A 26,584-nucleotide genomic window follows, 5' to 3' on the forward strand; every position below is an offset into this window, starting at 1 on the left:
ATTTACCATGGACTGATCATTAAAGACTAAATTCTGTATAGAATTGATCAAAAGTAGCTAAACTTTATTAGACAATATAAGCTATATAATCCCAGTTAGCCATACCTTATTCTTATACAGGACTTTCAAGTTGTTATAATGCTTACTTTGTATTATTTCAGTCATTCCTCATGGCGATACTATGGAACTGTTTTGGGCACTTTTACCCTCCCTGATTTATAGAGGAAACCAGCTTAAACAGTGAAGTTTTAGGTTAGGGGGCTTGTCCAAAACCCCTTGACTATCAAACAGTGGACTCTAAACCAGAAGCTGGTACCATTCACCATTCTCTAGTTAAATAGTTTCCCATCCTGCTATTTAGCTTCTTCATTCAGTTCTTTTTCTACACAGTAGTCAGATGATCTTTGCAAAATCTTTATCAGGTCCTATCACTCACTTGATTAAACCTTGGCCATGAGTTACTATTTTCCTCAGCGCACAATGCCACATCCTTCCTATGGCCTTCATGGTGCGCCGTGGTCTCGCTCTTGCTCTCTCACCTGTCATTTGCCGCCCCCGTCCCCTTGCTCCCCAGGCTCCAGGCACACGGGTCTCTTTGTTCTTCCACATGTGACTGAAGACCTCCCACCTGCTGCTCCCCCTGCCTCACGGTGGGCCCTCCTCTTCACCTGGCAGCTCCCGTCATCACAGAGGCCTTGGTTTTATGTGAATTCCCTGAAGAAGCCTTTCCTTAACACAGAACCAGTTCCTCTCGGCGTCTTCTTTCGGCAAACCCGAATTCTCTATTACTTTTTACTGATATGTTTGTCTTTGTGGCTGTTTAGCACCGGCCCCCTCTGCTTGTGTGAAGGTCTCCTGCGGTCAGAAACCATGTCTATTTGGCTCATTGCTGATCTTCTGCTCTGATCAGCCTCTGGCACACAGTAGCTGCTCAGTAAACAGGTGTGGTCTGAGCGAACGAATAAGTCCATGTGGGGGTGTCCATAGCTCTGTTGCTAAGCAGAGCTTTCTATTAAATTAGAAAATAATGTCAAACCTGTAGATTTTTCTGTATCTCCTGGAAATATGAAGATGGCTTTTTGATACTTGAAACAAGGTAAGCAAGTCTTAGAAAATTGTCAGGAAAGGAGTTTAGGAAAAATAGCATGGATTACTGAGGGAGATTATGGAGTCGCCTTCCCTGGAGGTTTAAACAGAGGATAGTACTAAAATTGGAGGAAGTTTAAGGCCTCTATGAAGGCTATGAGATGCAGACAAGATCTACTGGGGTGACAAAGACTTGAACTTTGGAATTCTACCCTTGTTTCAGATTTCTTTTTTCCAGAATGAGGTAGTCAGCTCTGCTATCACATGACAGATACGTTCCTAAAGATCCCTGCACAGGGATTGTGGGGAAATGAAGTTTTGTCGGTGATGCATTAAAAAAATCTAATAATAAAAAGGGCAGCTAATTTTGCATGTGTTAACTGACTAAGAAACACAGAAGCGATACACTAACTATGCACTTCACCCTGAGAAAGCATGCAGTGTGCTCGCAGAGCGCTGCGTGGCAGCCTGAGCCACGGTGAATCGGCAGGAGGAAGGCTGGAACCAGGGCAAGCTGTTCCTCCATCTGCGGATGACAGTGGCTCACCACGTGCTGGGAGGACTGAGGGCCTGTTGGTCTCTGAGATGTGGGTGATCTGTGTATTTATTTCTGTGTTAGGTTGAGTGGGATGCAGTTTTCTGTGTTGACTCATGTTTCTCATGAATAAAATTGGGCATAAGCAAATGTGAGATTTGTGTGATGCTCAGATTTTCCCAGTATATCAACTGCATTGGAATAAATGTGCACCTTTAACATAAGTGTGAGAACTGACCATAGAAGGGGGGCAAATGGGGACATGGGGCCTGGAAAATGTGGTCCTGGTCCCAGAGCTGTCATTTCTAACCCCGGCAAGCGCCTTTTCTCTCTAGATCCTAGTTTTAAAAATCTTTCAAAGCTGTTGAGAACAACTGACTTTGCTAAGTTGTTCCCAGGACTGGATACAGCAATGAAGATGAGAACATTTTACAAAATGTAATATGCTCTCCAAATTCAAGACTTTTCTTATAGAACTAGGTCCGAGTTAGAACAGAAACTAGAGAAGAACACAGGGTGGGACGTTCACACACTTGGAGTCAGTCAGCTTTTGTTGAGGAAACTATGCAAACCTTCCTTTTGAGTGGAAGTAAATGAAGTCCATGTCACTGAAGGGGAGGAGGAGGGTGTGGCTCGCCGACCTGCCTGTGGATTCCCGTTTAATGTCTCTCCTCAGACTCAGCCCCAGGCCTGTGTTTGTGGTCCTGGGGTAGCGATTTAGGTGTCAGGTTAAGAAAAGCCGAGGAGGAGAAACAGAAGGCGCCTTCTTGCTAAAAGAAACAAGGAGAAATACAAACGTGAGGCCCAATCAGTTTTGAAAACTAGTCTTACAGCTCTCTGCAGATGGCTTCTCAAAGCCAGCCCAGCCCAGCGGTCAGTGGAAAGAGTGATGTTGCTGCAGATATTGCAACCCAGGTTTCTGTGGCAATGTCTTTACTTACCGCTCTTCAGTATCCAGTGGCACCATATCAATAATACCCAACCATTCCCCATCTCTCCCTCCCCTTCATGCTCCCTGCTATAAAAGATGCAGTGTAAACCTGTGAGAGAAAGCCAAACTTGCTTTGACGAGAAGTTAGTTTACAGCCAGGAAAAGCTAATACAAAAATAAATAAATCCTGGCCAATCCATTTACCCTCTTGCTACTGTTAGCCATGTTTTATAATTTAGGTAAGAATGTTTTTCCAGATTTGGAAAGTAGATGTGGCTTATTGTCAAGCTTTGGTGGTTTAACTGAAACATACTCCTTTTGAAGAAAATATATTTTAATAAACAACATTTGCCTCATCAGTCTTAGAATTTCCAAGAACTTTTTCTGTGTTATACAGGTATCGTTTGAAAAGGCATTAACAAATTTAAGAGAATGATTATCCACATGTAAAACCTCCGCTTATAGAGCTTGGGGTCTTCAATATAGTGGGGAGTGAATCTATGTAAGATTCTTTACTTTAGAAGGAAATGTGCTATTTCTCTGCAAAACTTCACATTGTTCATAGGATATGCTTTTGAATAATTGAAGATACACCATTTTTATTGCCTATTACTGGAATTAAAGCACAATCTTCCAAATTCTATAATATAGGTAACATTTCATGTTCCTATTAGTCCAGTGTGTCTATACAGAGAGTAATGTTGATTGTGTGTAATAATCAAGTAAAGCATTTATATTTTAATTTATTTTTATTATGATTAAATATATGTAAAAGTAAAATTTGCCACTTTATTTCCACAGTGCTTTGACATTAATTAGTACCTATCTCTTCCATTACCATGTGTTTCTTCCTTTTCGAAGCTGCTGAAAAGTGACAGAATATAGATTAGATTTTATTTTACTTTTTCCAATAGGAGTAACTGATTGTGGTAGTTAAAAATGGACCTTAGAAGAGTTGAGGACATAGAAATTTCAACCTTGACTTAGCAAAAGTCCAGCTCCATAACCATTAAGCAGATATTTCCAGTGCTAATATGCATTGGGCACTATGCTAAGTAAATATTTAAATGCACAGTAGACATAGTCCTAACCTCAAGCAAGTGTTCATCTAGTTGCATTATTATTATTCGTAATAATAGAAAAAGTAAGTGAGGGCCAAGAGGTTGGTAAAGATAAGAGGTGCTGTTGAAATCCAGTGTTGGGAAAGAACAGTGAAGTGGTAAGTTCTAGAGGAGATGAATAAAGATGAGCCTGGAAGGAACCCTGGGTTTGAATAGAGACAGTACTTCGAGGGCTTATAAGCAGAAGGAAAAGCATGGTTCAAGCTCAGAGGTGGGGTCTGTTCTCAGAGCACCTTCATTTCCAGATTATGAGCTAATGTTCTTCATGGTCCTCAGGGGAACCCTTTCCCACAAGTCAGAGCTGGAGGAAGTCTATCTTTGCTATTACTCCCTGTGAATATGTCCCATTCAATGGATCCTGTTTTATCCATGGTACAAAGTCATCATAGTGTGTAGTATATTTGGAGACTAAGGTCCCTGCTTCTCTTCCTTTCCTTTAAGAATTTAGGGTGTTGAGTAGTTTTTATCAAAGAATATGTATTCTCTATGCAAAGTGCTTAAATTAATACCTACAGTAACTATAATAGTATGGCATACTAAAAAAACAACAAAAAAAAACAAACAAAACAAAAAAAACAACAAAAAACCAGGAACAACAACAAAACAAAAACATTAGCATGGTTCAGTTGGTAATGTCAAGAGGATCTGATCTTGCGTGCTGTTTACCAGTTCCAGGAATGAATTTTTGCTGAAAATCTATTCTGGGCTATACAATTCCTCTTTTAATTTTTGATGCCCATTTGTGAGCTTAGCTGCTTTTCTGGGATTATAAATACAGTAGGTAGTTTAGCCTCATTTTATCTGTGAAAACCTAATTGGACAAAATAAAAATATTCTTTAACCTGTTCTCATGAGCTCCATGGTGTAATCAACTTGGAATTCTTGTCAATTCTATAAACACAGTAATGTTCCCTTTAAAGCATAGACCAGAGAGTGAAGAGATGAAATGATTCTGGACAGGTATTAATGATCTCAGTCATTATCACTTGAATTATTATGCATTTGATGGTACTATTGGGTCATAGATCTTCATATCTGCACAGGAAGCCACCTGGTTCAGTGGAAATTATTTAAGCATTAGAGTCAGAACAGCCAGGACTGAAAACCTGTTATCCTCTGTTTTTTAATGACAAATTACTTAGATGTTTCTGATCCTTGGTTTCCTTGTCTATAATAAGATATTAATGCTAGAACCTACTTCATGGGGTTGTAAGGAGGACGGAATTAATTAATGTATATATAGAATCCAAGTTAGCACTTAGTAACCGACAGCTATTACTAATTATTTTTTGTCATAATATTTAAGAAACACCTTCTTAAAAGTCATTTCCTTTGCGCCTTTTATAGCATGAGAAGCTGATACATGAATTGGAAGAGGAGAGACACTTACGTCTTCAGAGTGAGAAGCGGTTGCAGGAGGTAACACAGGAGTCTGAGCGCAGCCGGATTCAGATGCGCGGCCTGCAGCAGCAGTTCTCCAGGTACGGTTACAGCCTGAGCTTCTTGCTGCAAAGGGTGCATGCCTCCCTGCACCAGGAACACTTCTGCTTGAATTTCTCCTGTGCTCGCTTCTGTTGCCTCTGATTGGCTAATTCCCCAACAGGTTTGACCTTGTCTTCTTGCCAAGCCATCCTATTGAATTTGGACCTTCATTTGCACCTGAAACTTCATTTGCACCTCACATAGTCTTGGCGTTATTGAGCCTGTTTCTTCCCTGATGGCTTTCCAAAGGATCTTATAGTACACTGTGGTAGTTTTGTGGCCTATTGACATGTTGTGTGAAAGGCCAGCCAGGAGGATAAATTTCTCTGGTCATCATAATTCTATTTTAAGGTAGAGAGAGAGTGTGTGTGAATCTAATCATCTAGTAAGCTCTTACTCATGACTTACAGGGAACATTTAGGAGTAGTTAAAAAACAAAAATCAATGAGCTCCTTCCCTTTAAAAAGATATAACTTGAATTGGAAAGGAAGATTCTGAAAAAGTAGCTCTGCTTAGATTTAATTCCAGCACAGTCAGAATCATTTAGTAATGCCGGGGGTCTTGTTCCAGCATCAAGAAGGGTTTGGGAACCTGGAGAAGGCACTGTGCGTAAATTAAATAAGAGTCCAGAGACCAAACATAATTTTGAAAGGCATTATGGGGAGTCAGAGAAGGCTTAGCTAAAGGAACTATGTTCTCCTTGTCTCAGGACTCCTTGCTTTTTATTAACACAATTTTGTCCTAAAGCAAGGTAGATTTACACATCAAAGGCCAGGGTTTGTATACAAAATCCATTGTCAGATTGGGGAATTGCCTACGGCTGTTCAGGTGTTTGGCCAGTAGGAGGCAATAACATGTAGATTAAGATGCCCTTAGCTGTCTGGCAGCTAGCAATCATTTAATGCATTCTTTTCAGGTTTGGGGAAATGCCCTCAGCCTTCTCCAGATGATTCAGCCCTGCTGACCTGCTGGAATTGGCTTCCGGCAATTTAGTCTTCAGTTATAGTTAACATAGGGCTAGGTGAAGTTCAACTTGTTATTTAAAATCTATTCTGTTCATGGATAAAACATGAACTCCTGCAGTTACAGTCCTGGGACCAGATATGGGCACTCTGTGAGGGACAGTGTACTTTCATTTCTATGTTTCACTTCACCATTTGCAAAAGCAAGAAAATAATTTTTGAGATTCTCCAAGGCACAATCAAATTTGAGAAATTGCCCTTACATTTTCATGAGCAAACTCTGTGGATCTTATCTTTAATTTGCTACTGGTATTTGGACATGATCAGTCAGCAATTTTCTACTGGTGAGCCATAAGAATTTTTAAAACACGCAATACCTGGCTATTTAGTCAGGGGCACTGACCTCTTTTCCCTTAGATTGTCAAATAAGAAAAAAATAAGAAAATGACAATAGCCAAGACAATAGTAGCTATTTACTGTGAATGAATCAAATTATATCTATTTTTTTTTCAGATAGGCAAAAATATTTTTAGTGTGCTGTGGAATTTTAGTAATTAGTTTATGTGTGCCATGAGATGAAAAAGGTTGGTCATCGCTTTGAATAGTGATGGACAAGAAGATAGCTTCTTCAGTATGAGGCTTTTATAATAATTCTTAATTTTTAGATGTGTTGCAAAGAGAGAACATAGTTGAACTTTCAGGTAATTCCTCTCATTGTGGCTAACACCAGGCATGTGTGCAGCACTGGTTTAGAGGAACAGGGTAGGGAGGATGGATGACTCCTCTTTGTTCAGTCGTAATTTAATACCCTGTTCAACTCTTCAGGCCCATGATAATACACAGGTGCTGTAGAAATGCACCAGTCAGTATTTTAACAAGTTCATGTCCCACGCCTCACAGGCTGTTGTTTATACAGCCTTGTGCTCCATTTTTCATTCCATTGATGGCGACTCTCACTTAATAACTCCCAACTTAAACTAATGGATCTCCTCTCCACAGCGACTTCCAAACAAGCACTGCTGTGTAATACTTGCCATTTTAATGATAAAGGAAAGAAGGAGGCAGATCTCACTACCCTTGTTCTGCCTAATTAAGACGCCTCTGTATTCCAGCTATTGATTTCCAGGGCATGAGGCACATGGCACAGTAAATTCTGTTTAGATGATGCCAGGTCATCTGCTATAAATCAAAAGGCGATACATACAGATTTGAGTTCCACAATAGCCAAGTCGTCATCACAGGCTGAGAGAGAAGATAATTCTATGTAAATCAAACTGTGCCTAGTTTTACATACTGCCTATGGGAAGATTTTTTGCCCCCTCCCCCCATAATGTTTTCTTATGTAAAGCTTCATTGAAACTGAAAAGTTCAAGTCTAATTACAGCCAAACCACTAATGTAAATGAGCAGAAGATGGGGGAGGGGCGAGCATGTATAACAGAGAAGATTATTATAGAATAATTTAATAATTTAACTGGACCCTCTAAACCATTTTCTGGTAACCTTACACATTTTAAATTTTGATTTGTAAGATATTTCTCGTTATGGTTATTTAAACAACCCTATTACTATAATTTAAGTCTTGTAAAGTTCTCGGTATTACAGAACATGCCTATAGTGAATTACCCTCAGATTGTTAACCATCTAAATGCTAACATAAATAATACCTATAATCAAAATTATTGTATTGAGTTAAAAACTTGTGGATTCCCAATTTTCTCCCTTCGTTATGGGTTGGGGTTTATTTTATACATGATGAGTTTATTTTATACATGATGATATCTGAATTTATTTTGTACGTGATGATATTTGAGATATGGACTTTGAGATTTTTGACTTTTTTAGTATTGCTCATTGAATGAAGTTACTTTGAAAAATAATGCTAATATCTTAGCTTTTTCAAAGGATATGAAGTGGCTTATGATGTAAAAGATTGTTGTACAATCAGGTTGATAAAATAAAAACAGAAAATAAAGACCATGAAAGAGGAATGTGGCAAGTGATCACAATTATACAGCCAACATGTTCTCTGAGAATGAGCATTTAATTTAGCTCTAAGATTCCTGGCAGAAAAGATTAAAATGGAAAAGAAGAGGATTGTAATTCTTATTTCACAGAGACTGCTACTCCTTAAAGAGTAATAAAATGCACCATGTATGCCCCTTTATGAATGGCATTGAAAGGCATAATCCTAGATAATAAAAAGGTAATATGCAAATTGACCCTAACGGCAAAAACGACCAGTCGCTATGACACACACTGACCACCAGGGGGCTCAATGCAGGAGCTGTCCCCTGGTGGTCACTGCACTTCCACAGGGGAACCACCACTCAGCCAGAACCTGTCTCATGGCTGGCCAGTGCAGCAGCGGTGGCGGGAGCCTCTCCCACCTACGTGGTAGCACTAAGGATGTTCGACTAATGGCAGGCAGCAGGCCTAAGCCGTTAATTGGACATCCCTCAAGGGTTCCTGGGCTGCCAGAGGGATGCCTGACTGCCAGCTTAGACCCAATCCCCTGGGAAGCAGGCCTAAGCTGTCAGTCAGACATCCCCCGAGGGCTCCCGGACTGTAAGAGGACACAGGCCAGGCTGAGGGACGCCCCCCCCCCCCCAGTGCACGAATTTTTGTGCACTGGGCCTCTAGTAGAGAATAATCCAAGATGGTGCAAATGAGGATTAATTCTTAGAAGTGGTCCTACTTCTGCTATCCACTTATATCTACAAAGTTAGGCAGCTTCTGAATTTCACATGAGTTAGGAGTGCTGGGTTCATGCCTAAGTGATAACACAGGAAATAAGATGAACTCCAGGGCTCAAGGTGCCCAGGTCAAGCACTATACTGCAGGTTCATGAGAACATCCAAAAAGATACATGTTTTAATATCTTTTATGAACCTGGGACACAAAGACATGAGATCCTGAAGCCTGGGCTGAGTCGGGTGAGGTGTTTTCCTAGCATGTTTGATGGTATTGTAGCCATGGGAGTGTCTGAATGGTAGTAGAGATTCTCAGTCTCCAATTCAGGGATGAAGTGACATATTGGAGGGGAAGTGAATAATTGAGAAGCTGGGACATTTAGGTGTGCTTGGGAATTAGAGTTCAGCTGTGAATTTTAACGATTAGCAGTGGTCCAAAATTTGGAGGTAGGGGGGAAAGATGGGCCAGAGGTTACATAATCAGCTCTAAGGTCATAAATCAGAAATTGCCTGCACTGAGGGCAATGCAGGCAGCCATCGCAAACTTGATTCAAACCATTTACTCTCTTTAAGTCCTGAAAGAAAAAAATATACTTTCCAAGTAAGCCTTCTTTGTACATCAGTGGTTGTCAACCTTCCTAATGCCTCGACCCTTTAATACAGTTCCTCATGTTGCGGTGACCCCCAACCATAAAATTATTTTCATTGCTACTTCATAACTGTAATTTTGCTACTGTTATGAATTATAATTTAAATATCTGATATGCAGGATGTATTTAGGCAACTCCTGTGAAAGGGTCGTTCGACCCCCAAAGGGTTCGTGACACACAGGTTGAGAACCGCTGCTGTAGATGAAGGGGTATTCCAATAAGTTGGTGCTTAGAGGCAGCTAGTGGAATCATTAGGACTGCCCCTCTTTGTGTTAATTTTTGTTGCTATAAATCAGAGATGCTTTCCAGATGTCATACTGCTCCTTCAGCCCATTGTCTGTGTGGTGCACATGGCTGGGCATGTTTTATATGTGATTAGCTTTGTGACCCCCTATAATTCCACTGTCTCCACCCTCCCTTTAACTCTTTGTTTGAACCGATTGCCCAGCTAGCTAAGGTCACTAGTGTGGACTGAGGCTGTGGCACTGACCTCTCTCCTATGTAAAGGTAATGAGTGTTTGAACCCCCAGCCTCATTACTCTACCTGGAGCAAAGGAAGTGTTTGTGTATCAGTTAGATTCACCTGGAGAAGCATCTTCAGGAAGGCTGTGTGTCACATTGAGGTGGAATAACATGGAATAACAGTGATTTTAAACAAAAAAGACTTGTGAGGAAATGAGCAAGTCTACAAGGTACTGATTTCATGCAAACCATGCATGATTTGTACATGTTTTAGAGTTGGTTCCTTTGGAAACAGTGTGTTATTAATATTGGAAGCTGCTGTTCTTATCAGACAATGAACCACTTTTACTGAGTGCATAATAGGATAGAATACAGTGTCTTCAAAGATGCCCAGCCCAGATAGAGAAGACTTATGTACATATATGAAAAAATAACATCTGTAGATTAGCTGTAAATGAAGGGAAATTTTGTCCAAATTCAGGACAGCCAGATTTCATATTTGTAGTGGGCATGTTATCGTGCAAAGGCATGATTCAAGCCAGATGAAATTGATAATTGTGTCATGATACCGGCAGTAATAATACACGTGTGTATCATGTGACAGCTCTGTTTTGCAATGTGTTTGAAGCTTTACATTAGAATCAATCAACCTGGTAGATCCACCATCATGGAGACGTATTTTGTAAACTATTGACAGTTAGGGAAACACGTTACACCCAAAGCATCATCAGGAATCAATTAGCATTTCTCTGTAGCCTTGAAGTGTTCTGTATGTGTATTTAAGCCATGCGGCGTATGTTTAAGTAAAGGAACAATTAAGCTGTCACCCATGATTGACTAGGAGAGTTAAAAATCACCCGAATGGAGTCCAGGCTTTCACTCTCAACCTCCAGGATTTCTCTGCACCTGTTTTGACCTTCTCTCCCAGCACTGTTATCTGCTGCCTTGAAGCTATTTCTTTGCTCTGTAATGGGGCTTTCTCCTATCACAGTTGATTGCTATGCTTAACTGCTGCCCGCTGCATGCTGAACTTCAAGGAGACAGAAATGGAGATAGTTTTACTGCGTAAGTTGTTCACTGGTTGCTGTTTACATTATCAGCTCCCAGAGACTTTATGGAATCCCAGGGTTCATTTTCTGCTTCCCATTTGGGAGCCGTGGGCACCTGGCATAGAAGTGTGTGTTGAAGAGGATAATGTGGCCCTTAAACGTCCTACTCACGTATTTTCTCCTGCCTCTGTATCTATCTGGTACATTAAAAGAACATTTTCTCTACATCATTAGAAGGAGTAAAACATAACCAGATAAGAAACATTGTCAATTGGCCTTTGGACAGTCAGCGGCACAAAGCTCCTCTGCCCCTCTTCCACACTTGTTCCATCTCAGACCTTCTTCAATTTGAGCCTCTCACAGGCTGGCTTCCCGAGTGCCTGCTCCTCCTGATGCATACAGAGGGCAATCTTCTCTTGATGTGCGGTTTCCACACTGTCAGCAGCATTTCCACCTGAGACGTCATGAAAATAGGGGCCTCGCAACGGCTTCTCTGAGTAGGTCTACGGGAAGTTTCCATGGCAAAGCGACATCAGTTAGGTGATAGGTTTTCTTTAAATGACAAGGGTGAAAGGGAAGATTTAAAATGGGGATTTTTGAAATGCCTGGTTAACCTAATATTGGTCATGTTTGGATGTGGGAAGCGTATATCTTATGATCTAGTGTGGAATCGCTCTCTGGAGCAAAGCAGGGGAAGGCGACACCTACAGTACAGAGAACAGAGAGAGAGAGAAAAAACCACTCTCAACGCCCTGAATAGCTATCCCTTCCGTGAGAAACGTGCCTTGATTTCTTTGTATTTCTGCTTCTGAGACATGATGACACTGCCATGATTTCTCCTTAAATTCAGCACGGAGCTATAGACTGTTGAATAGACAATGAAAGTTATATTGTCTGATAGTTAATTATCGCTGGTTGAGGAAACAATATGAACACAGAGTATACAGGTCCGATTTCATTCCAGAGAGCACTTTCCTGTTAAGTGGGTTTTCTAGGACATGAATAGCCTCTCTTCCCATTAGCTTAGTGACTTTGGTCAAGTAATTTCATGTTTTCCTGGATCTCTGTCTGCTCATTTGTAAAATGAGGAAGTAGACTTGCACTGCAGTTTTGCAATGCTTTTCATGCCTTTTGAAAGAGAGAATGTTAGAACTGAAATGCATGTCCTGGGTGAAATGATAATTGCACTGTTAAAACCAGGCCTCTTGAAGTTCTAACAACCAGGCTTCTGTGTTGAGGGCTCGCTGCCCACTTTGTCATCACGGTGGAGCTCGGTGGGACTGCGCTTTCATTGGGTCTGTCTTGGTTATCTGACTCTGGAGAAGTCGAGATTAGAAAACTGCCAAGCCTGGATGAAATATTTCCATTGAGGATGGTCAAAATTGAATACTGAGGAACTTGACTGGCAAAGGAAGCTAATATCCTCATGGTAGACGTAACCATTATTGCTCTTGGCTCTGATGTTGTCTGTGTGAGGACTTCTTTGAACTGGTTTGGGGAAGAACCTGAAGAAACAGAATTCTATAACAGCCAGAATTGTTTTCACTTTTAACCAATTTTTTTTTCTGAAGAAATAGCCATCAGTAAAAACACCATTGACTTAGTCCTTCTGCTATACATTTTTTCAATCACCTATTATAATTCTGAATGTGTTACTATCCCCACCTCAACATTCTTTTTCTTTTAAGAAATAAATGCAAAATATAGAAGAATATGTTTCTTCTTAACTAGAGCCTAACTTTGTTGTTATTCTCTATAACAATCGCTTTTTTGCTAAGATTTACTGAAAATCCATATCTTAGGTATACAGTTTGATTAGTTTTGACAAGCAGATACCATCATGTAATCAAGATATAGCGTATTTCATGCCCCTGAAGAGTTCCCTTGTTTTTCTTTGTTGTCAGTTTCCTCTCCGCACCCCAAGCCTCTGGCAAAGACTGCTTTGATATATCTCCCTATAGTTTTTGTTTTTGCTTTTTCCCCAAAAGTCTTATAAGTGAAGTTATAACAAAGTTAACTTTTTTGTGTGTCTTTTCACTTAGCTTTTTTCACTAAGCATGCCTTTTGAGATCCATCCTTGTGTTGCATGAGCCAGTATTTTTTAACTGAATAAGAAACTCTCAAAGACTTTTGTAAGACGGCTGCACCATTTTGCTTTCCCACTAGTAATATAATAGGAGTTCTAGTTGTTCCATGCTGATAAATGCTTCCTGAAAAACACAGATACAGAAAACTCACACAAAACAAATGTTTGGCTTAATGGATTGTTCTAAGGTGAACACTTTGTGACCAACATCAAGTCAAGAAGAAAACTGTCAGCACCTAGAATCCCCTCCTGATGCCTCCTCTCAACCTCACCTTCACAGGTTCTCAATAAATAAATGTTTTCATGACTTTAGAGCAGTGACCTCCCTATGTTTTAGTTTTATAATTTAATGTGCATCCTCTGACACTCTAAGTCTTGCCTGATTGTCATAAAACTGACTATATCTTTTAGGTTTCCTTGAATCAACAGGTACCCTCCATCACTTGCTGCTTCTTCAGATTTATCTATTGAAGAACCTAGAGCATTTGACCAAGAGATTTTTCTCAGTTTACATTTGTTGATTATTATTCTTAGGACAATTCAACATGTTCCTCTGTCCTCTATATTTTCCACAAATTGGCAGCTATTTCCATACATTGCTCTTAATAATGATTTAAATAAGGAGTTAAAGGTTGCTATTGTGTATCCAGGTGGCGGAGTACTCTTCTAATTCCCCCCATAATCCATGTAATACTACTATCAATAGGCAGTCAATATTTATTTTTTGATTGAAGAGAGAAAAAATAAGGACAAAAGAAAGGAAGGAAGGAAGGAAGGAAGGAAGGAAGGAAGGAAGGAAGGAAGGAAAGGAAGGAGGGAGGGAGGGAGGGAGGGAGGGAGGGAAAGAGCCAGTATTGTGCTATGACAGACTTAGGCCGTACATATGGAAAGATTTTAAAGATAGTGTGCTTATGATAGAAATTTGCTTTCAAGAGAGGTTTCAGAATGGCCATTTCTGGGGATCTTTAAAAATTTGATAATAGCCATCATTCTTAGCGATATAAACCAGGATGCCCTGGGAGGATGAAGACCCAATTTCCTATTCCTGGTCTTCTATGATAGAGTACTCAGCTATAAAAGATGAGTTGCCTGTTTCAGAATATTCTTTGCAGAATTCCTGTCTGCAGGGCACTAAATGGAATTTGGTGCACTGAAAGTTTACTTCCCTTAGGACAAAGTTTACTTTCAGAGAGTGCTTTATGACCCTCAGATAACATTTCTACCATTTCCTACAGTGGAGTCTCAGCACTGAGGACTGTTCAGATTACCGTTTTGGTCTATAAGCAGTGTATGTAATGAATGATATTCCTGCACAGTATACCTTTTGAGTGCTGATTATAAACACTTAGAACTGTTCTTTGGGATCCTTTGTTTAATTTCAAAAAAATAAAATTCAGTTAAGATGGTCCTTGTTATAAATGTCTACAACTGTTACTAACAAACAGCCTCAAGCGTTTAAGAATGTTTTCTCAGAATAAAGTAGGGAATCAATAATACTGAAGCTATAGGGTTTTGATAGAAGAAATGTGTTGCAGTTTTCATTAACTGTATTTCATAATTGTTTTCATATTTCTCTGGACCGAAGGTTTTCACCTGTTGTTTGTAGTAGCAGCAAGTGACAGGATGACCTTTCTCAAAATGCAAATACGAGTTTCTTTTTACAGGTAGTTCCTATAACCGTTTAAGCTGTTAGGCTTTATGATAAGCATTTTTATTAATATTAATGTTAGCATATCTACACAAATGATGTTTTGCAGTTCTTTTATTTTTCAGTTTCCAGTACCATTCCCTACATTATTTCATTCCATTCTCACTATAACCATATTCATGACAGGCAGGGCATATTGTAATATCATAATTTAAATAAACACAATATTGAAACTTAAAAAATGAAACAACTTGTTCATGGTCACATAACTAGGTAGATCTGAAACATATTAAACCCAGGAATTTTTTTTTTTTTTTTGGTTAATCCTCACATGAGAATATTTTTCCATTGATTTTTAGAGAGAGTGGAAGGGTGGGGGAGAGATAGAGAGGGAGGAACATCGATGTGAGAGTGACACATTAATTGGTTGTCTTCCATACAACCCCTACCAGGGCTGGGCATCAAACCTGCAACCAAGTTATGTGCCCTTCACTGGAATCCAACCTGGGACCCTTTAGTCTATGGACCCACTATTTACTGAGCCAAACCAGCTAGGAAGAATCCAGGAGTTCTGACTATTAGTCACCTATTTCTTCTGTTAACTCCTTTGTAGTTTATTATCCAAGATAGAAAATGAAGTTTTAAATGATATTGGATGCAACTGTATCTCATACACATTTCAGCCTTGGTCATAACTCATATGTCCTGCCACTGATGGTGTTTTTTTAAACTCTGTCACCATGACCTGACTGAGATTGTACCCAAGAGAAGATGAGGCCAGAGGAATAAATTAAATGACATCAAATTACATGGAAAACATGAACTACTATTTTCTTATTTCAAAATGCATCAGGTGCAATTGTTGTATTTTAGTGTCTCTTCTATAGGCTCTACTTTCTTGGTATATTTTTGTACTGCATTGTCAAACCAGGTGGGCTCATGATTAAGTTGGTGTTTGAAGACATTTAGACTGCCATCAAATTATGATTACATTTATTACGTGGACTGGATATTCATTGAATTTAGCTAAGGAGACCCAAATTTCCCCTTTGCAGTTGACTTGGACAATATATAGTTAGCTAACAAAACTGAGTTCCATGTTCTTCTTTCTGCCTGATGCCTTTTATAACAGCCCACTTGCCTCATGTAGTTACCATACAGACTTTAATCACATAAATATATTTTTCTTCCTATTGTTTTTGGATCTTAATATGATATATCTCCTCTGCAATTGACTGTAAACTTGTTATGGTTATAGACTGATGTATAGTAGGTGTTCATTAAATGTAACAAATGAATAAGGCAATATTTCCAATGAACCATGTTGCTGTTTTTTTTGTTTTTTTTTAAATATATTTTATTGATTTTTTACAGAGAGGAAGGGAGAAAGATAGAGAGTTAGAAACATCGATGAGAGAGAAACATCGATCAGCTGCCTCCTGCACATCTCCTACTGGGGATGTGCCAGCAACCCAGGTACATGCCCTTGACCGGAATCGAACCTGGGACCCTTCAGTCCGCAGGCTGATGCTCCATCCACCAAGCCAACCGGTTTCGGCAATGTTGCTGTTTTAATCCACCGTTTATTGAGCCCTCACTGTGGATGGCATTTGGCCATCCTGGTGTATCAAAGTTACCTAAATAATTTTCAGATTTCTAATAAATTTTATTCAATTTAAATTTGTATTTAGATAGTATTGTTGCTTTAAGAATAAGATTTTGCAGGCACTATTGAGAACACAGTATGACAATTTTTTTTTTAAATGGCAAAATTGGTTTGACTCTGTGCTAAGCAAGGTGGGGTGAGGTACAAAATAAGTCATTTCCCTGTCCCTAAGGATCTAATGGAAAAGGTAGCATCACAATAAAAATAACAACAACAAAATAACACAACAGCAAAAAAACTAACTAGACATAAGCAAATATTTGCTGCAAGAAAGGGAGAAAAAAATGTCCTAAGAAAAACTCTGCAAGCAAGTGAGGGATTCAGCCCTAGCTGGTTCTTGCTCAGTGGTTAGAGCATAATCCCCACACTGAAGAGTCACAGGTTAGCTTCCTGGTCTAGGGCAAGTACCTGGGTGTAGGTTTGATCTCAGGCACCTGTCAGTGCAAATGTGGGAGGCAACCAATTGAGATGTCTCTCTCACATCGATGTTTTTCTCTCTCTCCTCTCCTCCCTCCCTTCCACTCTCTCTAAAAATCAATGGATAAAAAGATCCTAGGGTGAGGAATAACAACAACACAAAAGTAAAATAAAGGGATTCATTTGTGATGAGCATTGAGGTGATATGTAGCTGAGGATTTAAAAAGAACTGACAGCCCTAACCCGTTTGGCTCAGTAGATAGAGCGTCGGCCTGAGGACTGAAGGGTCCCAGGTGGGATTCCGGTCAAGGGCATGTACCTTGGTTGTGGGCACATCCCAGTGCGGGGGGGGGGGGGGTGCGCAGGAGACAGCTGATCAATGTTTCTCTCTCATCGATGTTTCTAACTCTCTATCCCCTCTCCCTTCCTCTCTGTAAAAAATCAATAAAATATATTTTTGAAAAAATAAAAAGAACTGACAGAAGAACTTTCTAGGTTAAGAGAACAGAAAACAAAGACAGGCCTAACGGTGTGTTTCTGGAGCCCTATTCCTGTATGGTCCTTATCCGAGCACACCAGCCACTGGAATCAGGCCTTTGCCATGCCCTTGCATCCTGGATAGTGAAAGGAGGCCCGACCTGCCTTTGCAGTGTTATCCTATGAATATCTCAGTCACACAAGTCAGTCTAACTTTGAAAACTCCTTTGCTGAAGCCCAGCAGTCACCTTCGATGTCAGAAACACGTAAGAATTGATTTCTATTCCCCGAGCAATTCACATTATTGTCAGGAGAGTCTCCGGTGAAGTAGTAATACATTTACTATCCTCCCAATATGCATGACACACATAAACGCTTACGAGTCTATTGCCTTTTCTGAAACAATCACCGAAGCTCAGGCTGTGTCTTCAGGAAGTACCCCACGGGTCTTTGTAATAGATGTGAATGGCTTCAAGATTCTGCCGACCCAGACTTCCCCAGCCGCCTGCCCAGAGTAACGAATTGAGTAGGAGCAGCGAGCTTGTGGTTACTGCACCTGAGGCCCAGCTGTGGAAAGGCCACGGCCTTGGAGGTTACGATGACAGTACCATCCATCATGTAATAAAACTTGGGGAGGCGAAGGCCGAAGTCCAAATGCACTAGGAGACAACTCTTAGATGTGAACGGAAGCAAAGCTGCACACTTGAAACTTCTGCAGTGACCCTTTAGGCATAAGGTATATGAGATGCATACTTATGTCTAATTCATTTCTTTTTCTTAACATTTTTGTAAGAGGAACTTACCATGTGTCGGGCACTATTCTAGGTACAGGGAGATCTCAGTGAAGAAAAACCATGGAGGGACCATAGTACTACACGTAATGTAATTCTTATAACAACATTCTATGGAAGATGTTCATATTATCTGTCTTTTACAGATGAGGAAACAGAGGCTCATATGGGTTAAATAGCTTCCCCATCATGTATTTGGAAAGATAAAGTAAAACTTTAAAAGTTAACTATAGATAGAAAGAGAGAGTCGAGTTTGAGGCAATAATAGAAGCCAGTTTTCTCTGAATACATATTTTTGAGGATTTGACCTTAGAAATATGTGAATGTATTATATATATAACATCTTATTTAAAATTACTAAAATTGGAAGCACAATAAAACAATTACATCTACTTGCAATCAGGATCCAAATTTAGTTGATGACAAAACTGCACAGAGAAATATTTGAAATACTTCAAGACATAGAATTTTTTACATTCATAGTAGGATATATATTTTTAATATATTTTATTGATTTTTTACAGGGAGGAAGGGAGAGAGATAGAGAGTTAGAAACATCGATGAGAGAGACATCGATCAGCTGCCTCCTGCACTTCTCCCACAGGAGATGTCCCCGCAACCCAGGTACATGCCCTTGACCGGAATTGAACCCAGGACCCTTCAGTCCGCAAGCTGACGCTCTATCCACTGAGCCAAACCAGTTTCGGCTATAGTAGGATATATTAAGGACAAAAAGAAGTGCACATTATGTTGTACACCTAAAACTAATACAATGTTATATGATAAGTATATAAATAAAAATGGAAAATAATTCAATTATCTGAAGAAAAGAAACACAAAAAAGTAATTGTTTCCAGTAATCCTATTTTTGGAGCTAGTGTTGGTATTGTTACTGTGAAACTCATTAAAAGGACTCAGGATCCAATTGAAAAAGGCTTCTACCAGTCAAAAATGTCTCAATTTGTGCATCAATGAGAATAGTAACAGAGGTAACAAGATCAACAGTATACTCCATGCAAACACCTTGCCCTGGGTCAGTTCTAATAGAAATCAGACAATCAGCTCCAGGACAGCGTGCTCCAATATGGTGACCTTGGGCCCAATTTGGTGGCATCTGGACATTTATAGGAGGAAATTATGGGGTAGTTCCAACAATAATTTTATATTAAACCAGTGGCTGCTACCCATCTGTCTACACAAAGGCTTGGGAGGGACTCCAATACGTCTGTCTGTATCTTACTGCAGATGCCATTGCTGTCACTGTGGATGGTGATTTCCCCTGAAAGTTAGCACCAAAAATAGAGCTACTAATTACTGTTAATCTGTTCCGCCAACAGATGTTTATGGATGTTTTATAGTGTACCAGGCACTGTTACATGATCTCTGTGTGTGTGTATGTATTTTCTCCTTGCAGTTAACCAACAAAATGAATAGCACCTTATCTATTGAAAGACGAGTAAACTGAGCCTCCGTGAGCAAAGGACATAAAGCCGTAAGGACTTCCATATTTGACACACACTTCCAAGGTTTTATTCTCTTTCTATCTGTTGCTCTGCCCTTGATTTCTCCTTTTCTTTTATGGATAATTTTGCTCTTCTGAATCCCAGCCAGAATTCTGCTTCAGGACCCTCTCATATACTCCCCTCATCCACCTGGAAATCTTAGTATCTAATGTTGAGGGTTTCTGCCACTCATCCTCTGCTATGCCCTTCTTTCCTTAGAATTAAAATATTATGTGATTTTCTACTAGTTTTCTTTTTACTCGGTGGTAACTATTTTGTGTTTTTCACATAAGCATCCTGTTGACCAAATGGTCATCACAGTACAATATGAATGAGGCTCTTGAGTGAAATTGGAACTGATTACAATGAAGAAGAAACAGTTCCACTTACATTGCCCTTCCTTCACCAGAGTTACCAGGGCCGAATCTGCTTGGGGTCATGCCAGTGTAATGGGAACAGTTCTGTTTCCATGGAAATCATGGCAGAGAGGTATGAGGGGCATGGTCCTGAGCAGGTTCCATGTGGCTGTCATGAAGGCTCTGGTCACACTGATTGGATGGAAATGAGCTGATTTTCCCCCGGGGTGCTTTGTATGCATACTCTACCACCCCAATGAGGAGGATCTTATACTTCTTGTGTATCCGCTGGGTCTGGGAATATATTGTTATGTAGTAGGTATTTGCTAGTTGATAAGTTGTATGCAGTGGCAGTGAGTGAGTAGGTGTGATTATAGCCCAGGCCTCAGGGACACCTGGCTCTGTAGGACCTCATGGACAGGTGACTCTACAGTGGCGGCCTGCTATTCAAGTGCCCTTGTCTGCAGCATTAATTCTGAGTTCACTTTTACTTAAATTGCTCAGAGTGAGAATGTGTGGGGCAGGCTTCTCTCTCTCACTTAGTGCGTGTTGTGGATTGCATTTTGCCCCCGCCAATTCATTTGTTAATGCTCTAACCCCCAGCATGACTATATTTAGCCTCAGGCTCCTTAAGGAGATAATTAAGGTTAAATGAGGTTGTAAGGGTGAGGCCCTAATCCCATAGGACTGGTCCCCTATTAAATAGAGGAAAAGACACCGTGTGTGCACACTGGCAGAAGGTGGCCATATACAAACCAGCAAGAGAGTCCTCACCACAAACTGACCCTGATTACCCCCGCATCTTGGGCTTGGAGCCTCCAGAACTATGATAAAATAAATTCTTTTTGAGCCACCCATTCTGTGTTATTAGGTTATGGTGGCCGTGGCAGGTGACTGCAGTGTGTGAGTTAGGAAGGCAGAGTTATCAACTGCCTTCATGTATGTGGCATAATTCCTTGGGTTCACAGGTGACAAATCCCTTGGGTTATGTGTAATTTCCAGCATGACACTTCACTTCCTTTCCTGTTCAAGAAAACACAGCAGGAAACACGTGAGTGAGGATTATTAAAAAAAAAAGATACTTAGCTTTGTCTCAGCCTAACAGATAGACATACTAGGTTGTTAAAGTGCCAAAATAGTTCCCTCCTAGTTGATAAAAATTTAGCTTTCCTGAGCCTCCCGCCCTCAGTGCCCTCTGCACTAACATCTCTTCTCTGGTCCTGGGACACCCCACCATCCAGCACCCAGGATAGCGGAAGCTCCTTGGCCAGTGTTCTTTCTGGTTGGTCAGCCCCCAGACCCTGCTAATTACTCTTACTAGCTTTAAAAATCCACCCATCTGGCTTGTTTTGTTTCACATGACATTCTCAGAATCAATCCATGTTGTTGCAAATGGCAGCATCTCATCCGTTCTGGTGGCTGGGTCGTATTCCATTGTACATAGGTAGCAAATTTAATAAAATAAAATAAAATAAAAATTAGCCTGAATTAGTTTTTTTTTTTTAAGTAAGTCATATGCAAACTTCAGTACTTTATTAGTAACAAATAACTAAAGGCACTTTGCACCTGGTTGTGAGTCACAATGCTGCTGGTGAGAACTGTTGCCCACAAAAGGCAGTGAAGTCTGTGAATGAGATCTTGTAGGCCTGTAAGAGCCTGGCTCAAGCACTTCTGCATGGCAGGGGGCGCTGAGAGGTGGTAGTGAATGCCAATCACTGCAAGGCTGCTGACCATGAGCAATGTATCTCTCTCTCTCTCTCTCTCTCTCTCTCTCTCTCTCTCTCTCTCTCTCTCTCTCTCATTACATTACTTCTGCCTGGAGTCTTCTTGTATCAAGTCCAAGGAAATGAGTAATTTGTGTCAGCTAGGAGCAAAATCAGAATAAATATATTTACTTGAATGGCCATGTTTCTGCATGTCTCTGTGGCTACTTGATACAATAATTGAATTTATGTTGCTGTGTTTTTTTTTTTTTCCTTCTGAGCTTCATTTTATAGGACTTTCCCTAATATATTTGCATGAAAATGTTTGAATCCTTGATTTTACTTTTCTTTTTCATTAGAAAAACTTGATTCCATTGAGAATGCCTAATAGAATCAAATCCTGATAAATACTTTTAATCCCATTAAGCACTTTAATTCAAAAGAACGCTTCACTTGGAAAAGGCCTTCAAATATATATAACTCAAAATTATTATAGCTATTTTTTGTAGCACATGGGTATGTGTAAATGACACCGAGGGTTTTTTAAGCCCATACAAAAACTATAAATATTTTTTTTCAAAAATAGGACACCTGCCCTAGCCAGTTTGCTCAATGGATATAGTGTCAGCCAGTGGACTGATGGGTCCCAGGTTCAATTGCAGTCAAGTTGCAGGCTCGATCCCCGTGTGGGGCATGCAGGAGGCAGCCGATCAATGATTCTCTCTCATCATTGATGTTTCTATCTCTCTTTCCCTCTCCCTTCCTCTCTGAAATCAATAAAAATATATTTTTTTAAAAATAGGACAACCTCATACATGTAATACCTTGTAGTGCTCTCCTTTCTATATCATTGGGCAGTAACTATTTAATAGTTGTGTTTATATTTGCAACCACATGGGAGATATAATTCTCTGCAGGAAGCATTACTGATTTAGTGGGCAAGGGTTGCTGATTCCTGGATTTATTACTGAAGATAATTTAAAATACTTTGGTGGCTTTGGTATGGTTTTTTTTGGTAGCACATATTATTTCCAAATTGTTTTGTATAATTTTGTTTCCATAAGCTTTTCAGCACACATCACCTCACCTGAGTTTAAAGCTCTGACTATAGAGCTCATAGAAACATTACAGCCAAGAGTATATTGTCTGAGTTCTATGACGCACCTTCTCCTGAGATGCTCGGGAGCTGACATTAAGTTAATGTCTGTGTAATTGGGCCTCATGATGCATGATCAGGGGCTCTTCATCCCATCTCAAGGAGGGTTTAGTGGAATTGCTTCTTTCACAAATCAGTGCAAAAGGGGACAGTTGGACTTTAACAAGATATGGAAGAAGGCAAAAGAGAATAAAGACAGACTTGGTAAAAATTATGGGCTATTACATTAATTTCCCTCAAATAGTAAATATCATCATATATAATAAAAGCCTAATATGCAAATTGTCCCCTCGGGCGGGAGTTTGACCAACTGGGAGTTTGACCACTTGCTATGACATGCACTGACCACCAGGGGGCAGCATGGAACATGGTGAAAGTCAGTGATTTGGCACTGGCAGTGGAGGCACTGCTGGCCCTGATGGGCCCCTGCGAGAGCAGGACCATGGTGGGATGGTGGAGCAGGTGAGCGGGCGGCTCCAGGCCAAGGTGGGTGTGAGCGAGGGCCCTGATCACCCCGCTGGTCACCCTGCAGGCTGCAACCAGTGGCAGCAGCAGGGGGTGGGGCCGGCAAGTAGGTGGCTCCAGGCCAAAGTGGGGTGCCAGGCAGGGCTGTGGGGCTGCAAGGCTGGGGGCACGAGCTTGGGCCTGATCTCCACAGGCCACCCCAACGGACCCCACACATGCACCAATTTTGTGCACCGGGCCTCTAGGATTTTTTTCTAAGGAAGAGTTAATGGAAGTCATTATAGTGAGAGTGGAAACCCCCAATTTTCTTTCATTCATTCATTCATGGTGATTGAAGACCTCCAGTGTGCTAGCAACCTTGTTTGATCTGCGGTCAGGAGGAAGAGCTAAGGAGATGTAGGAGCATGGTTCTTAATCTCCCAAGGGGGCACTCACCTGGAGTGCTGGCAGGTAAACACAGAAACTATCTCCTAGCTTTCTCCCCATTCACTGCTGCTCAACCAGAATACTCACTGTCTTGGCAGATATATCTGAGTGTCTACTGAGCACAATTTTCAGGGTCCTCTGATTAGGACAGACACAGAAGAGAATTATGTACACTACCTAGTTAATTATAAATCAAATGTGTGAATCCCAGAAAACAGGAAACGAAGATGGTTTTCAAGTTAAATTAGTGGAATTGTCATCTTCTTTAAAGAGTCGATAAAAAGGGAAGAGAGCTTGAATTACAGCATGAGTAATTTAGCCTAGAAGCAATGCACCTATGTCCTAATAGCAAAGGTGGATCAATAATAGAGAGACTATTAGAAAGAGGCTCATTAAAAAAAAATGGTGGAATGATTAAATCTTATTTTTGCCTAAGGCCAGGGAGATGGACCAGATGGTGTTTAAAGGTTACTTCCTACCTTAGAAGAATATGCCTTCTAGGTGGGCAGAAGTGAGATAGTGAAATGATTTCTGAAAAAAACATTTAGATGAGGCCCTAATTTCTTGTTCAAGGAGGTTTATTTCCCTTACTAGACCTGAGCTTACCACGGGCAAGGGCTCTATCTGTTTACACCGGTACAGGGAACAGGTGGATGCTGGGTCAGTGTCTGACTGGAGGTGCTCAGTGGAGGACGGGCTTCCATGACTGATGGGGCAGGCGAGGCTGCCCAGGGAATTTTCTCTGCCCCATGCAGACAGGCCACTGTTTCACAAAGCTCTAACTACAGAAACTCAGCTAATGAACATGTAGATTGCCTAACGTTAGACTGACGCATGTTCTTTCCATTCCGTGCAGTGATATCCCTAAGCTCCTCTAAACGGTGAACTCTGCTGCTGCATTGGAGCTAGAATTCTGTACTGTGTCCTACAATGTGCTGTGACAGCGATAATGTAAAGCAGATGCAGGTGCAGAGTCCGTGGTGACCCGCAGCCACAGTCGTGACCCCTACAGCTGGTGGGAGCCCTTCTAGGCTATAAAGTTAAATGATGACAAGGAAGTTGTGGGAATTAGCTGTGGCTCCTTCTCACCTATAGGACTTTGCAGAGTGGGGTGTAGACAGGTTGCTGTATGTTTACTGGGAGGAAGCCAGAGCCTTAAATGACCCCTCTGACCCCATATTTTAGAAGCTCTGGTGATTTACAAGTGCCCTTTTCACACCACACTGTTTTGGATTCAAGCAGCAGTGGAGTCGGCTAAAATTTGCTCTGACATAAGGCCCCATTAATAAACAGGTTGACATTTGAAAAGAAAGACACCAGTGTCACCCACTGGAAAATGCACCAGACTACTTTCCACTTTGCTTTCAGCCCCATGACTAAGATGCGGACTGACCTTGAGCAATTTCCTTAATTTCCTAGGGCCTCAGTTTCCTCATTTCTAACATAAATTCTTGGATTCTCTCTCACTGTAACATTTTATGAGTCAATAAAATTTCTCAAACTTCCAAAGCAGTTGTTTTCACAATTCTGTTCCCACTTCCAATAGTCTGTTCTAACCATATTTTTAAAAAACTGCTATTTTCACAGTCACTCAAGTTCTTTCTCACCACTTCCCGACAGCATTCAAGAAAAGGAGAAAGTCATTATTTAGAAATGGCTGAACTCAAATATCACTCCTCACATGCCCGGAAATGGGGTGACCTTTATTTGGCATGGGTACGAACGGGAAGAAAGCATTTATCTCCTTCCTGGAGATCGGGCAAAAACACTGCCTGGGCAGATGCCTAATGAGTGTTCCTCAAATAACTGCCCACTAGGCACGCATTGCTGGTCCCCATGTGGCCTAAAACGTGTGTCCGGTGGCCCCTCTTTCTTGCTCTCCCTAAAAGTGATGCCCTGGTATAGCCCACGCTATGCTTTCTTTCCCAGTACTCAGCTTCCTGTGCGTTCCCCTTCCTTAACAGGGGGACAGCTCTCCAAGGGAGAGAAGGAATACCGTGCCAGGAAGGTGGGAGGCGAGAAGAGCACATGTGGGCATATCTTGCCTTGCATGAACAGGATTTATGTTTTATTTGCATGGAGTGAAAGCTTAATATAAGCATCTTGGGAGAATAAGACACACACACACACACACACACACACATACACACACACACACACTTTAACATAGAACATAAGCAGGAAGTTTAAATATAGCAACAGAAACATTTTTTAAAAACAGGTGTTCTATAGAACTTCCCTTCAGACCCTCCACCTATTCGCTCCTGTGACTCTCAGACATGTGTTGGATACCATTTGGGATTGACTGGATTTAACCATGGAAACAGCACGCCCTCTTTGTGCCTGGTGATGCTACATGTCAGCGTGGCGGAATTCTCAGTGGGTTGACTTGTGCCTGGGTTGTTTGCATGAAGAGCCTACTAAGGCAAGTGCAATGGAAAAGCAGACAGCGCAGTCTCGAGAGGCAGGCGAATGGAGGGACATAGAGTTCAACGGAGTAGATGGATGAAATGCCCAGAGTGATAAAGTGAGATGGATAGGTTTAAATGAACTTTTCATTTTATGCTCTCACAGATGAGAACAATTAGAATTTCACAAATTAAAATTGCGAAAGATAGTAACTATGCCCATGTGTTTATTGTCCTTATAAACCAGCAAGTGAATAAAAAAGTAATGTCCCTTAGCAAATCTAGGATGAAATGTTTCTAAGCATCTGTGTTTAGTGGTTGAAGGTTAAGTATAAAGAATAAGTTCTATGAGTATATATTGCTTATGTTCAATTTTTAATGAGGAAATACATATTTTCACTGTGATTGGCAGGAACAGTCTAAAGACATCAATAAAATATGGGGGCCTCAAGGTATAGAGCAGAAAATACAAGAGGACATAATGTGATTTTTCTTGAAAATGAGGTGAGACAG

The 26,584-nt window shown here is 40.7% G+C and overlaps 1 protein-coding gene across 1 annotated transcript in view; it reads left to right on the forward strand.

The window, feature by feature from the left end:
- The window catches only part of NCKAP5 (NCK associated protein 5), an 870,011-nt gene that overhangs the window by 420,562 nt on the left and 422,865 nt on the right, over window positions 1-26,584 (forward strand). Inside the window, exon 6 of the mRNA XM_081095330.1 lies at window positions 5,021-5,154. Coding sequence (XP_080951456.1) covers window positions 5,021-5,154 — 134 coding nt within the window. The remainder of the gene's footprint in view (window positions 1-5,020; window positions 5,155-26,584) is intronic.

The sequence above is a fragment of the Myotis nattereri genome (genome assembly GCF_964212035.1).
Source record: "Myotis nattereri genome assembly, chromosome: 7".
NCBI classification, from domain to species: domain Eukaryota; kingdom Metazoa; phylum Chordata; class Mammalia; order Chiroptera; family Vespertilionidae; genus Myotis; species Myotis nattereri.